Source organism: Hippocampus guttulatus, chromosome 8 (genome assembly GCF_054856545.1).
Source record: "Hippocampus guttulatus isolate MCC_2025c chromosome 8, RoL_Hgut_1.0, whole genome shotgun sequence".
Lineage (NCBI taxonomy): Eukaryota > Metazoa > Chordata > Actinopteri > Syngnathiformes > Syngnathidae > Hippocampus > Hippocampus guttulatus.
In genome coordinates this window covers 4574072-4590390 of record NC_141268.1, presented here as the reverse complement: position 1 = coordinate 4590390, position 16319 = coordinate 4574072, and the positions used below count along the sequence as shown (strand labels likewise).

The window sequence follows — 16319 nt, the reverse complement described above, 5'->3', positions numbered from 1 at the left end:
CTCAACGTGCACGTAAAAGCGCTTTTCCATTGCAAGTTCCCAAACGGCCTGGACCCGGCCTGGACTTCGTTGGTTTTCCATTACAACAGGCATCACTCAATTGGGGCTGTATCAATTCAACTATGCGAGCCTCTGGATCGCATTCTGCGGCTCCCCATAGGATATGTTGTGCTGTATCTCTTTTTTTAATTCCATGAAACGATAGTGTCATTCAAGGAAGACACAGGTTGCTACAGAAGGAGGAAATGTGTGTTGCTGCAGAACACCGCTGCACACTTGCAGTATGCGGGATTTTGCCACAAGGTTTCACAAGTGGCTGAGCCTCGGCTACTGGTTTTGCGCTGATTGAAAATGCAAATCGCAGTTGGACGATGTGGCGACCTTGCAAATTGTAGCCCGTCAAAATGAATAGAAAGTCAACACCAAGTCATTAAAATACATTACACACAGTTACACATATTATGTTTTACTACAATTCTTAACCATATTTACAATTTAATATATAACTGTGGATGGAAAAGAGAACTTGTAAAAATCTGCTGAAAATCCACTTTGCTCAGTTATTTAGAAAACTTTTGAGGAAATGTTCATTTTTTTCAATCAGACCATGATATAAAATCTGAAAAAAAAGACTCGCACCGTGAGTACTTTCCAAATGCACTGAATGCAGTCATGATCTGTGTCTTTGGTTAGATTTACATTTGGTTTTGTTTCATGTAATGTCTTGTTTGTTTGTCTTTTTGTTTCCACCTGTGCTTTTCAACCTAGTCCGGGGGTCAGCAACCCGCGGCTCCAGAGCCAATGCTAGTGACTCCCTCGAGCTTTTTACATGTTCATGTTTGAACATGTAAAAAGATGGAGGAGGGAAATGTATTTTTTTTTGTTTTAATATGGTTTCTGAAGGAGGACAAACATAACACAAACATTCTTAACATTTTCCAATGCTGTAAAAATGTATCGAATAAATATCACATTTCTGTCAACAAGGATTTGCGTCAAAGCCTGCGACACACGTTTCTATTAGCAGGATAGGATGCCAGGTAGATGGCTGTTGTTAAAAAAAACAAAAAAAAACAGCATTTCATGTACAATTCACCGAGGGTACTGGCAAAGAATGGGAACCCGGAGGGCTGAGAGAAGCCTTTTTCAACGGTACACGTGAGCTACGATCATTAACACGCTGCAAAAGTGCGCCCCGTGCCTCGTTCATCTTAGCGGCCGTTATGGCAGTTGCGGTGTGTGCGGTAACGGGTCAATCGCGGGAGGTTGGTTGATCGAAAAGTAGATCTGTCAAAAAAGGTTGGGTCCCCCTGCTCTACAGGATGCACTGCAGAGGAAAAAAATAATAATGAAGGCCTATGGTGTATTTGTAGCCAACGTAGTCCTTTTGATAGTAGGCTAATATTGCTAATATCGATACATACAGCATGTGTTGCATTCATTATAAGGCTTATGTAAGGCTTTAAATTTTTTGCGTCTTCAGACTTTTGGTCCAACATGGCTCTTTCAACATTTTGGGTTATCAACTCTCTTAGTCACTTGTGTCTTGTCAGGGTGTTCCTCATTGTCTTGTCACTTTTCTATTTCGTTCCCTGCCTCCTTTCTGTCATGGTTGGATCATTTGCTTTAGCTCCGTTTTGTAGTCCATGTGACTTATAATGTCTTCATGTCCTGGTGAGTTTAATCTTACTGTTTGTTATATTGACATCAATTTGTCTTAACTTGATCATTTCATCGTGCTTTGTTTTCTTAGTTTGGCATTTCCAAAATTTCGAGAGCGCTCCTGATTTGCATTCCTGCTTCCATGTTCTTGGGTCCGTAATCCTACACCAACCTTGCATTTCTACTGACTCACATGAGAGGTTTTGTTCACTTGTGGCTCTAAGGAGTATGTATAAAACAGACTGACGGATGTACTGTGTATGTGTTCACGTTGAGCACAAAGGGGACTTTTAAGTTAAGTCACAGTGGTCATCACTCGAGGATTCAAACTGCCCGTGGAAATGCATTTTTCAAATTCTCATAACTTTGTACTTGTAGACCAGTAATAAAGCGGTGCACTGTAGTATCCACACAAAGGCTGTCCTTGCAACAACTTCAGTTTTCTTCTTAAAATACATGCTTTTTAATTTGCTGAATGTGGGTCATTTCTCCCAGCTGTATCTGTAAAAAAAAAAAAAAAAAAAAAGAAAAATGCAAAAGAGAGGTGAAAAAAAAACATTTGGTACCAGAAACAAACCGAAACATTCATCAAGGACCAAGTGGCAAACAAATTCGGGGCAACAGTGGGCAAGTAAGGAAGTAAGTGCCTGAGGAATTGAGACAGCCATGGCCACACGTGGCCATAGACAACAACTGGATCTTTGAATTTGAACTTGGTTTCTTGGGGGGTGAAAATTAAAAATAGAATCATCATTCTATATTGTCCCTCAAGACTTTTCATCTTGGTGGATAGATGCTGAAAGTGTTCACATTCAGCCTTTATCCAAGATTTTTTTGAAGAACTCACACGACAAATTGGTTAATGTTAATAAAGTGAATGGACGCTACAGCTTCTTGTTGCTTTCAAACCTAGCTTGTAGCAGACGTGTGCACATTTTCAGCATGACTTTGATCCACTGGTGAAAAGGACACTTTGATTCACACCTCTTTCATCCATAACTATTTCAAACAACAAAGTGTGTGCAAGAAAAGTGGTTAAGATTGCACGACTGTCTGTGTCTTATGTTTGGGTTGTATTATTTTGTCATTTTAAGTAAACTGTTCTTTTGATGGTGGCGCGGGCACCCGCCGCGGCTCCTCTTGTTGTCTGGTTGAGAGGGAAGACATTTCATCTGTGCTATATGTTGCACATACAGCGCATTCGACAATAAAATTGTACTTGACTTGACTTGATATTGGCTCCCACACATATCTAATCCCAATGGATGTATAACCTTTGTACACTTCTCTTTGACACACAAAGGGTTCCCATTGTTTTGAACATAAAGTAGGTAAGTTGGATTTGTCACGACTACAACGGAAAACCCTGATTTTTTTTTAATAAGGAGGTGGAAAGAGAAACAACAAAAGACACAATTTTAGAAACGCTGTCTTGTTTAACTGCAGTTATACACCCAAAACGGACAAGTGCATTCTTGAATTGAACTGAATTTTTATGCCATGGTCTAGTCTTTTGGCATTCAGAACTTCAGAAAAATGGGAAAAAAGTAAAAAAAAAAATCGAATATGAATCAATCAATAATTTTTTATGGGACCAAAAGTAAAAGGACAGTTGGCTGCTTAGCTGTCCTATGGCTAAGTAGAAATGGATGGCTGGCAGTGGAACTGGTTCCGTTCTCTTTATTGATGTTGTGACTGCTGACAAAAACCGGAGAATGAATTCAATTCTGAAGTGTATTATCTGCTCGCACTGAGCCAACTTCTACAGAAGTCATTGGATTGCGCTTCACAGTGCAGATGGACAATGACCCTAAGGATACTGTGAAAGCAACCGTAGTGTTGATATCGTGATATTTAAGGACTGTAACTGATTAAAAACTCATTCAATCCCAGCCATTTTCACTGGAGCAACCCCCTCAATCCCAGCATTTTACTGGATTTTGACTGATCTTGCAAGGCCCACAGAATATTTGGTTCTAATGCTATAGAAACATGGAGCCTACCAAAAGTAAATAAAGTAATAAAGTTTGGACTCTCTTCTTTCAGCAGAAAGAAAATGTCTATAGTTTTCCATTCTTCAGCAATCAGCATTACAAAATGGCTAAGTTTCATGAAAATGGCGATTCCTGGGCAAAAAACGGAGAAAAAGAGCTTTTTGTAAAAGCATGCATTTCAAGCACGTGAGGCACCACTGCCTCCTACTGGTCATTTTTTGACATGATTTACAATGCAAACGGTTTACAGTAATACCTCGTTTATCGCGGTTAATGGGGACCAAAACTACCCGCAATAAACGAAAATCCATAGCGACCAATTAACATATACATTAAAAAAAATTGCTCCACGTGGGCCTTTGCGCTTGAGCAGAGCGCACTAACACACACACACACACACACACACACACACACACACACACACACGTTGGCGATGATCCCACCGTGTGAAGCAGACATGTTTATGATTTGTCAATTAAAGATGATTAGACAATTAAGGATGGAAGAGACCTGCTTTTGTTCTTATAAGCCTCTCTCTCTTTCTCTCTCTCTCTGCCACACACATACACACACACACACACACCTAGCAGCATGTAAAAAACACTTCGACACTGATTAAAGATCAAAGAGTAACCCACCCTGATAAGACAGAAAGAAGATGCTCAGCCAATCAACATGGCTTTACATCTTCTCAGCCCCCCCCCCCTCACCCCACATGTACTGTATATGTTGCTCTGTGACTCACTGTTGTTTTGCTGACGTTCACATTGAAAAAATCCGCGATGCACCGAAGCCGCGATAAACGAACCGCAAAATAGAGAGGGATCACTGTATTCTCATTCACAGATTGCATCAGACCCTCCTCCTCTCTATGATGCAAAAAAAAAGACTTAGACGTACAAATTCGCCCTTGGTCGGCGGGGCCTAATTTTAAAAAGGCGTACAAGTACGTCTTGTGGAATGAAAGAGTTAAAGGAAAGCTGACAATGCATTTTTTTTAGAATGCAAAGGATTGCGCTGTGCTGTAAAATATTAACTCCCACAAAGCAAGCAAGAATACACACCTTTCGTGTTGTTTATGATTCCCTCTGCCATTTGCAGTGGCCGTTGACTTGCAGCCTGGTTGCCACTGGTTAGATCACTGTCAATAGCAAAGGGATCTGAATGGTTTCCAAAAAGACTGCCCTGCCTCTGTTTTGGAAATGAAATTGCCAACATATTGTCAGATTTGTTTGAATAGTAAGGTACACATATCTGTTAGTGTTAACTTCAAAAATATCAAATTCATGCACGTTGAAATAAAAATGCATTTAAAATATTGTAGAACGCTTTCATCAGATTTTTGTTTCAAAATGTTCACAGATTTACACATGTATATATACAGTACATAAATACATACGTATATAGCTATACACGTACATAACCAGTATCTAAAAACTAGTGTGCCTCTACTACTGTATATATAATTTAGCTCCACTAGTTCCCAGATACGTGGTTATTTATGTATTCCCATTATTCACTTATCCATAATACCGTATTGGCCCGAATATAAGACGGCCCTGATTATAAGACGACCCCCTCTTTTTCCAAGACTCAAGTTTGAAAAAAGACTTTCTGAACACCAAATTAATTTTATACAGAAAATAATTACAGTACATCTGAAAGAAATAATTATAACAATATATTTGAGAGAAAAAGCATGTTATTTTGCCTCATTCAAATCTTAATATCTGAACATTTAAATATGTAAACTAAAATGCAATCACATTCGTAAATGAATGGCTTCTGGTTTTTGAAATGTAAATTAATCATAACTTCTCCTCAGCTGCCCTTTTTTCCAGATTGTCGCTACGTTTCTCCATTTTCTGTTGTCTCTTCTATTATTTTCTTCTCTTTTCTTTCTTACCGCTATTTTTTATTTTTCTTCTTTGTGCGACTGCTGTTTTTACTTTTATTCTTCGTGACAGGGGTTCACTTTGGCCTGGGGAGTCATGTTCACTTCAATGATATCTGGCGTCATCTAGCGTCATGAATGGGTATAATGTCTAGACCCCGAATATAAGACGACCTCCACTTTTTAAGTCTTATTTCAATGCAAAAAACACCGTCTTATATTCGGGCCAATACAGTAGCATTTTGTCGATCTACCCTGAAGATTTCTTCGACAGCTTCATCAGTAACTCTGTCCATGTCATCCTCATTTAGTAGATCGCCAGAGATGGTCCGATGGAGCTCTGAAGCGGCCTCCTCTTCAATGTTTCGAAGTCCTGCCTGATAGATATATCTGTAGTTATGGCATCAACGCGTATTTCGTTTGGCATTCATAAGACTTTGAATTGCATTTTAATGGACACAAAGAAGATGATGCTATGTCAGTCAATTCAAGCAATAAGAGAGATAATAATGTTGTGACCCACAACATTCCAACAAAAGCACTTCCCACTTGAAAAAGTGTTCCGGGCTCTTTGCTTTCGCGCTTTGATTTTTGTTTAATTTATTACAGGAGAGGTTTACCGATTATAATGAGTGTTGAGGCGGGTAATTTGATCTTTTCTAGGTATTAGACACATTATGCAAAACTCCTGCAAATAAAAACAGTTCACAGTAGTGTCAGGGGTAAACATACAACAAAGACAGGTGCTCTTAGCAGAGTTCTGTCCTTCCTCAAGGTTGAACATCTGTGTTTCTGTCTTTGGTGGTGTGGCGAGGTAAATACATTTTTCAGTGATTGAAAAATATTAATAGTGATGTAAAACAAGAAAATTTGATTATTCACCATTCTCTTGATTTGTTAGAGTTTATAATGAAACACATTCACTGAAAAAAAGTATACAATTCAATTAACTGCTTGCCTGTATCTCATTTGTTGCATTTTTCTTTGTCGGCCGGTAACCATAGTATTCCTCTTGTCTTTTTTTCATTTTCCTGAAATAATCCTGGATTAAGAATGTTGCATAGAATTTTCCCACAGTCACCTCATCATCTGATAGAAAAGAGAAGAATGAGCAAGAAAAGAGTAATTAATGATCAATTCTCGGTACCATGGTCGACTCAAAGATGATCGAAAGTAAATACCAATAAACAAATCCAAATTTGTTTCTTTAAAACTATATACAAGTGACCATCACGATTTGTGATAATTACCAACCAGCCTCCCACCGCATTTCCCCAACCCAACAACATGTTTAAAAATCTACAGTATATATATACTGTATATATTTTTTAACATTTTTAAAGCTAATTAAAAATCAATCGATACTGTCTGAGAGCCCCATAAAGCAAATGCGAAAGAGAATGACAAATAGAAAGTACAAAGTCACTTTTTTTTTTTTTAAACAGCATTAAATCACTGAAAACAACCAACACTTCTGCTTAGTCATCCATGAGGCAGCCTACTTATCTAGGACTGTCGTAGCAGTAAAATATCTGACAATGCTGGACAAACAAGTGAGTCGACTGACATTACAGTAATATGGGGATATTCTTATTTTTCTCTTCTTTCCCTATATTACCGGCCTTCTTTCAGAAAAAAAGTGTCACAAAAACCAAGGAAAACAGCTTCAGTAAATTGACTTGAGTTGACCATTTGGTGCTGGCTGAAATGAAGTGTAGTCAGTTACGCTAACGCTATGTGTCATACCGTATTTGAAAGCCACCAATTATGATCTAAACAATTTGTGAGAGATTTAAAGTCATGACTTCCCAATTTTTTAAATTTAAATTCAAATGTTATAACCGGGCGGCCCGGTAGTCCAGTGGTTAGCACGTCGACTTCACAGTGCAGAGGTTCAATTCCAGCTCCGGCCTCCCTGTATGGAGTTTGCATGTTCTCCCCGGGCCTGCGTGGGTTTTCTCCGGGTACTCCGGTTTCCTCCCACATTCCAAAAACATGCATGGCAGGCTGATTGAACTCTCTAAAATTGTCCCTAGGTGTGAATGTGAGCGTGGATGGTTGTTTGTCTCTGTGTGCCATGCGATTGGCTGGCAACCGATTCAGGGTGTCCCCCGCCTACTGCCCGAAGACTGCTGGGATAGGCTCCAGCACCCCCCGCGACCCTAGTGAGGATTAAGCGGTTCGGAAAATGGATGGATGAATGGATGTTATAACCTTAAATACGTTTGAGGTTCCACTGTACTACATAATATGAAATGTACTGTCATACATCAAACAAAACTTTTGAAAGGAAGTCTGCTGTTTTAGGGTGGATTTGCTTGGCATGCTCACCTCCTATTGATGGAATGACTTGGTCCAGCAGTTTCATACTGGTACGCTTCCAGATCTTCTTAATAATTGCTCGCAACTCCTCGTTGGCTTGTTCAAAATTACCTGGACAAGAAGAGTAACAGTCGTATCAATAAGACAAGAAAAACGTCATTAAATCATAAATGAATGGTATTTACTGTACATGAACTTGCACAGCATAGAAATCTTCAAGTTGTCTTGAACAGAACAGCAGTTTAGAGTATGATGCAAGCAATAATCTGACATGTGCACTGAGGAAGAGTGCCTTCTCCTAGGTTTAGTAATTTCAATCAGGCAGTGGCCACTTTTAAATGCGGTTTACAAAACTAGAGGTAATAATGTGACTTCATATGAATTGGAATAAAATAATGTTCTTATTAAGATGACGTTTCCATGAATTATATAGATGAAGGATGCAGTGATCTCAAAATCTCACAGTATGTATTCACGGTATTGTGATTTTGTGTGTGCAGCCCACAAAAAGAGAAATGAGATGAGGTCTTAATCCTCTCGAGCTAAGTAAACCCTGGCTACAGAGAACCTTTTTCTCTCTTTATTTATTAATTTTTTTGTTAAAAAATTTCCTTGGCGGTGATGATCAAGTATCAAGTACAACTTTATTGTCAAATGTGCTGTATGTGCAACATAGAAGAGAAGTCATGCTTATTATTTTTTTAAAACATTTTATGTTTGAAAATTACATAAAATACTATTGAGCCAAATACTAACATCAACCATACAGGGACTGCACTTTCTACTGGGGACATGCGGTACTCCACTCGTTCCACTCATTTTTTTTTAGAACTCAATGGCCAAGACTGTCAGAACCAACATCGAATGCCCCATTTTCAGGAGCCCTGAACCAAAGTGAACAATTTTCCTTGTTCTACAACCCTTTGTTCACCCAGAATGGATGTCAAAATGGCCACTTCTGTCAAACAGTTCATTTGGCTCCACCCTGACTGGCTGAGGGGTGAGAGGTGGTCATTTTTTATGTTTAAAATTATATTTAAAAAAATAAGCACAACACAATAATATCATCAATCACCAATCAATAAATCCATCCATCCATCCATTTTCCGAACCGCTTGATCCTCACTAGGGTCGCGGGGGTGCTGGAGCCTATCCCAGCTGTCTTCGGGCAGTAGGCGGGGGACACCCTGAATCGGTTGCCAGCCAATCGCAGGGCACACAGAGATGAACAACCATCCACGCTCACATTCACACCTAGGGACAATTTAGAGTGTTCAATCAGCCTGCCATGCATGTTTTTGGAATGTGGGAGGAAACCGGTGTACCCGGAGAAAACCCACGCAAGCCCAGGGAGAACATGCAAACTCCACACAGGGAGGCCGGAGCTGGAATTGAACCCAGTACCTCTGCACTGTGAAGTCGACGTGCTAACCACTGGACTACCGGGCCGCCCCTGCCAAGGAAATAATTTAACAAAAAAAAAAAAAGAGAGAAGGCACTTATAATCCGTATGGGCGGAGTCAAACAATTAGGTCCACCCTACGTTGACCCACACCTCGAACCACGCTCTGCAGTCAGGGCTACTTGCTGTAACCTACATCAGTTTGCCGTGCAGTGTGGTTTTCAAGTTGACGTCAGAGGCTGGTGTTTCACTTTTCAGACTGTTGGCGACTAAATGTTTAGAACAGTACACTGATGGCATTCAATACCGTCGAATAATTTATTATGGCAATCCCAAATACTTATGGTAAATTCAAAGACGCACAAAACAAAATTGCAAACCTTCTGTCTTTATTTTCAGTGCAGTTCTAACCAATGCAAACAGTGTCGCGTTGAAGGTGACTGTTCCATCACTGTTGAGAGGCATGTTCATGGAGACCAGCCTCTGCAGCAAAAGGAAAAAGCAAAAACTAAATAAATAGATTATGTGTATGTATATATATATATATATATCCATCCATCCATCCATTTTCCGAACCGCTTAATCCTCACTAGGGTCGCGGGGGGTGCTGGAGCCTATCCCAGCTGTCTTCGGGCAGTAGGCGGGGGACACCCTGAATCGGTTGCCAGCCAATCGCAGGGCACACAGAGACAAACAACCATCCACGCTCACATTCACACCTAGGGACAGTTTCAGAGAGTTCAATCAGCCTGCCATGCATGTTTTTGGAATGTGGGAGGAAACCGGAGCACCCGGAGAAAACCCACGCAGGCCCGGGGAGAACATGCAAACTCCACACAGGGAGGCCGCAGCTGGAATTGAACCCGGTACCTCTGCACTGTGAAGCCGACGTGCTAACCACTGGACTACCGGGCCGCCTATATATATATATATATATATATATATATATATATATATATATATATATATATATATATATGACCAATTTTATTCCCCGTTTTGTGGAGGCCCCTTAAGCTTGGTTTTTTTTACATTTAAATTGTTTGATTTTTTTGTCAGACATAAATTTTTCTTAATATGTGAATGTGTAGTAATCTGTTGTGTCACCACCTAATTGTATTTTAAAATAAGATAAGGAACAACAAGCGTGCTTTTACAATCAATATAACCACATATAATATTGGTTTTTGTATGTGATCCATATATGCAAAACCCTTAAAATTCACTTACTGTAGGTATGCACCAATTTACGAACAAAACGTGTGTACGTAATAAGTGATACTTTGAGCACAAGGAGATTTACGATCAAGTTTTGGAATGAATAAGGCAGCAAAATATTTTTGGTCTGTCGCACAACCTTGCACGGTCGCCGCTGCTGATTCATTCATTCAGGTCTGTTGTTGTTTGGTGCCATGGCGCCGGTTGAGATGCGTCGTTTTCCCATTATGTTTCACTCGGCATTTGCAAGGACGATATATGGCAAACATCTTGTCAAAATTATCTCACTCACGTTGACTTATTGAACTGGTACTGTTATGTTGTTCTATGGCAGTATGTTCATTACCTCGTTAGCGAATGGGAAGTGCACTACGTTCACTCACTGAGTTGGTCGTGAACGCCGATAGCATGGCAGTACGTTCAGCAAAGTCCCTTGCCTGCTTTGTACTGGCTGCTAATTAGTCGTTCGAGAAGATTCACGAGTGAGTGAGTGACAGAATCTACATTTCCATTTCTGCTCCCAGCCGAAATGTGCGCGGCAGAGCTCAAATGAACTTAGAAAATAATGAATCTCTTCAAGAAGTGATTCACTCACGTTCACTCCAAAAATGTGTTCTTTAAATTAAAAAACGTGACAAATGACACGACACTACAATACTTAGTAACAGTAATAATAATATATGAATAAAATGAGTAGCGCATTACAGTATATTACTACTCTAACTCATTACATTGGCAACTTGCGTTACCCCAATACTGGTTGTGACTTTCAGCTTGCCCCAATCTACAGTAATTTCACTTTACAAAACCAAATGGACAAAACAAAAATGATTGCCTGACATTCCCTTTGTGTAAAGAGCTCTTTAAATCAAGTTGAGCTGACTTCATTCAAGAGAATATTTAAAATACTTTTTTAAAACATGGGGATTTTACATGTGTGTGTGTGTGTGTGTGTGTGTGTGTGTGTGTATGGGTGCGTGCGTGCAAGAGAACAAGTGTACTGAACCACAGTGACGCAAGTAAGGACTTGCTATTCCGAAGAATAAAAGACTTGATTGAAGCGGGTATTTCCGTTTGTGGTCATGTTTGTATCTGCTCTCAATGTCTGTACCTTGCAGGCAATACGATGGGGACAAAACTTGCCGAAGCCCAAAGGTGGGGGAATTCGCCGTAGAAGTGTCACTACATCCAGATGCTTAATACGCCCCCTAGGGGGGGAAAGAAGAATACAAAGACAAGTTAATACAGGGGTGGGGCACTCCAGTTCCTCGAGAGCCAGATCCCGCCTGTTTTGGGTCCTTCTCTACCCCAACACACTTGATTCAATTGTTCAGGCCTCGACAGAGCTTGCTGATGAACTGATCATTTGAATCAGGTGTGTTGGAGTAGGGAGGGACCTAAAACAGGCAGGATATGGCTCTCGAGGAACCAGAGTTAATATATGAATCAATCTATCCATCCATCTAAATTTGATGCCAATTATCCCTGGCCGAGACCCTGCATTGCTCGCAGCCAATTGAATTGGTAACCGACCACAAGCCTCCACAACATTCACACTCATCTTCACACTTCAGGACAGTTTAGTGTCTTCAATTTATCACACATGCATCATTTTGGAATGTAGGAGGAAGCCTGCAAGAACAGGTAGAACAAGCAAACATCACACAGGAAAGCCAGGGATGTCCTAAACATGTTATTGCCATGAATCCTTGAAACAATCAATCCATTGAATTAAATACAGCAAATTTCCTTCGTAAAAGTACAAATCTGTGCCAACACTAAGATGTATGTTTTTCTTCAGACTCTATCCTGCAAATGCTGTATTGCTTATTTCTGTTGGTGTGGCATGACCACTTTAATAAAAACACTCATGTTAATTCATGATGGCTTGTAACACAAGTTTCAATCTATTATCTGCAAGCAATTGCTATCACAGATGATCCTGTTCCGAGAGGTAGTTGTTTGCTTTCATTTGAGGCACATTCAGTTTGTTCTCGTGGTTTAGATTTAAGCAGTGTTATTAAATGCGGGACACTTGAAATGATACAATAATTGACAGTCCATTAAAAAAATATATAAATCTGATACAGGCAATAAATTTTAAGCGGGCTGTAAAACCTGCAGTGTATACCCATATAGAGATTTTGAAACTTTAACTGATTACTGTACATCCGAGTTGTTTGTTGATCGGCTGTATCCCAGACACAATGTAGGATTGAATGCACTAAAGATGCGCTTGTGGTGTATAAATATAGATATTAACTGAACTGGGATTTGGGTAACAGGACCAAGAAACAAATAAGGATATTCTGAATTATTAGTAGGTAAACAAATAAAACACATCAATCATTTTGCAAGGACACACAAATACTCACGTGGCCTCTGGATCATATTCTGCCCATATTTTTTTGAATTCATCCAAGTGCTGGGGGCCCAGAATGGACCAATCACGGGTCAGATAGTCAAAGTTATCCATAATGACAGCGACAAACAGGTTTATGATCTGTCAATGATAAGACCATTGATGCCATTAGCGGTGGCTAAAATGATGTCAAGATAATCGGGATTACTTTGGCATCTGTGTGATTCAGCTTTAAGCAATGTTCCATCTTGGACAGAGACTTTTTTCATTGCTGAATAATGTGTGATTATGTGTGTGCACCCCACCCCTCCAATCTCACCAGAAAAGCACAGAGCATGTAGAAACTCAGAAAGTAAATGATGGCAAAGTTGGATCCACAGGTGAACTCTTCTCCAGGAAGGAAATCAGATTTGGCGTCACATTTCTTTCCATACATACTTGCGAGCATCACTTCATGCCATGCTTCACCAGTTGCACATCTGCAAAGCAAAAAAACAAAGCAAAACAATATATATATATCTCTATATATATATCCAAGTACCCCGATACTGAGAATAACAGATTTCAGGAGATCTGGTTGGATGTTTTTTTTTTAAATACACACTGCAATGTCTTTGGCCACTTTATTTGATCACATCAAAATATGATACCAAATCACCAAGTGCTTTAACTCACTTACTCAAAAATAAAATGCACTAAAGCACTGACTTACAAAGGTCGATTGTTCGGGTCTCACTTTGGCCACACAATGGTTGAGGAGCTCTGTACAGATACTGAGCTGTATACCATGTGCCTTGTCCATGTAGCCTCTATTCTGGTCCCTCTCAGATTTCTCCCTCATGTAATTGCTTTTAAATCATTATGTCACATTCTGTTCCTTCATATTATACTGCTATCTGAGGTCGGGTCACCGGGGAGAAGCCTAAGCAGAGAGGGTCAGACTTTCCTCTCCGTGGCCACTTCATCCAGCTCTTCTGGGGAGGATCAATGACAGTGAGGCCTGGAGGGATGTGATTGCGAGGAACCGTCCCCTCAACCAGAACCAAAGTAGTGTTCTGTTGTTCTGTGCTCATCACAGCTGCCACGTCACCTGCAACACCTTGTTTAAGAATAACGGGGTCCATACTGCTCAAGCTACATGCATACCCTCACCTACGGTCACAAGCTGTGGGTCTTGACTGAAAGAATAAGATCGTGGAAACCATTGGTCAATGTGAGCTTTTCTTCGCAGGGTGTCTGGGCTCTTCCTTAAAGACGGGGTGAGAAACTCGGTAAATGGGGCTCAAAGCAGTGTCACTGCTCCTCCACATTGAGAGAAGCCGGATAAGGTGGCTCGGGCATCTGGTCGGGATGCCTCCTGGACACCTACCTGGTGAGGTGTAACAGCGACTGGGAGGAGACTCCAGGAACAACACAGGTCATGCTGAGGAGACTGTTTCCTGGTTGTTCAAGAAACACCTCAGGATCCCCCAGGAGGAAGTGAATGAAATGGTGAGGGAGAGGAAAGCCTCGGCTTTTCAGCTAAAGCTGCTGCCCCCGCAACTGGACCTCGAATAATACATTATTATTATTATTATTATTATTAAGTAGTAGCAAGAGGAGCTGCTGTGAGACTGGGGTAACGTGGCGAAAAGAGAGATTCTTATATCCACTCAAGCAACTGAATTCTTGGTGAGTTGGAGCTAATGGAGACCCAAAAAAAGGGAATTGCAATAATCGATCTGGGAGGTGACAAGGCCATGAACATGGATGACAGCTGAACAGAGAGTAACGTGGGGATGAATGTGATTGCTATACAGGTGTCAGCAATGGAAGTATGCGGGCAGTATGCTATTGTTCATGCAAGCTTGAAATGAGAAGGTCCTGTTGAGGATCACAGCCAGACTCTTAACATGGGGACTGACATTGCGGAAGCAGAAATTGACTTGTTGAAGTCCATGCAGAAAATGGAATCATGAAAAACATGAAAAGTGTGTTTGTAAGGCTCTGCAAGCAGTCTTACATGGGTGGATGATCCCAGATCACCACTCGAAAGTGGGCACTTGGAGACCACCTTAATTGTTTTCATCTGTGACACCAAAGACCGGGGAGTGTTTAAAGTAATGTGATAAAGATGATGATAATAATTATACGATGATTATAATAATTATAATTCTTTTCGAACATGATTCAGAGGGATCGATGCACGCTGTTGTCACATTTATGAATGAACTATGATGACATCCAACATACATAGCAGTGGAGCGCAGAATATGTCTATCTTCACTTTGTTAAAATCCATCAAAATCACGTGAGACTAACTGCGCCACAATTTAGACCTAGACCTGCTTTTTGCTGGTCTAAGATTTAGTCTACTTTCTGACACCAGATTCTAAGGTCTTCCAGGGGTGTATAGTAGAAAACAGAACTTCCAGCAAGGCGCAGCACTCTCTGCCAAATTCCCAAACATGATAAGCTGGAATTGCCCCCACATAATGAATGAAAATGCATCACTTTTTACCGTCAAGCGCGTGTGCGCCTGTCTATCAAAATAGAGCCCAACAAGTCCAATGCAAAGTATGTCATAAGATCTTGAAACAGATGTCCTTGTTTTGCAAAAAGGTAGCACTGGGGTCTTTTTGTTGTCGATTATGATGATGTATCGTAGTCCAGGAAATAGGTCAAGTGATGAGCAGCAAAAAGGACCACTTAGTCCACTCCTCTCACACATGCTGATGTGTCGATGCACGCCAAATTCCTCAAGGGACGAGTGAATAATCTATGTCGCATGCAAGATTTCACACTCCATTTATTTCAAAGCTGAAGAACATTTTGGAAATGAGAAGTTGCCTGGGAGCAGCAGAAGCAACAGAGTTAACTAAGACCAGAAGTCGATTGTCCAGATGTGTGCTGTCCAGTTGTCATGTTCTGCTCTGCCTTGTTTTTGTTTGTGTTTCAGCACCAGGTGGAGTGTTGGGCGTGACCTTTCAGCAGTGCCCCTGTTTCTTATCATGCAATCAAGCTTCATTGTATTGAAGGACTTCTAAGATACCAGGTGTTTGCTGGATTATTAACCTTGTTCGCTGTTCATGCCCACGTGCTAGACCCCATGCTTTGCTTATTGTCGCATACGTTTCAATAGATTTTTGGTTTTGTAAGTCTTTTTGTCAAGCTATTGTTGACTACAGTTTTATGTTTGTGTGTTTGGATTCTTGTCATTTCGTTTTGTGGATTGTCAGTCTCCATCATTACCTTGCCGGTAACAAGTGCTTTTTGTTCTCATTGGCTTTCCCTGGCTTGTTGTCACCAGCGATGTTTATACTTGTCACTCTTTCACTTTTCTCTCAATAAATATTGATCGCCATTTATCTGAGTCAGCATTTTTGGGATCCACTATCCTTCCGGTCTTTGTTCAGACCTTGTCACCAGTGGCCTTTGAACAGGGATGTTTCTTTTGATGGTTTTTGCGGGTAACAACACAAAGGT

General features: G+C 40.5%; 1 protein-coding gene across 1 annotated transcript in view; it reads right to left on the bottom strand.

The window, feature by feature from the left end:
• Positions 1-2010: 2010 nt before the first annotated feature.
• Positions 2011-16319, bottom strand: part of LOC147200894 (dihydropyridine-sensitive L-type skeletal muscle calcium channel subunit alpha-1-like) — a 68013-nt gene continuing 53704 nt past the window's right edge. The window contains exons 34-42 of the mRNA XM_086117655.1: positions 13174-13333; positions 12868-12995; positions 11604-11700; positions 9655-9757; positions 7882-7983; positions 6509-6639; positions 5805-5927; positions 4721-4847; positions 2011-2163 (exon numbers count right to left, since the gene is read on the bottom strand). Of these exons, the coding sequence (XP_085973781.1) occupies positions 2126-2163; positions 4721-4847; positions 5805-5927; positions 6509-6639; positions 7882-7983; positions 9655-9757; positions 11604-11700; positions 12868-12995; positions 13174-13333 (1009 nt within the window). The 3' untranslated portion in view covers positions 2011-2125. The remainder of the gene's footprint in view (positions 2164-4720; positions 4848-5804; positions 5928-6508; positions 6640-7881; positions 7984-9654; positions 9758-11603; positions 11701-12867; positions 12996-13173; positions 13334-16319) is intronic.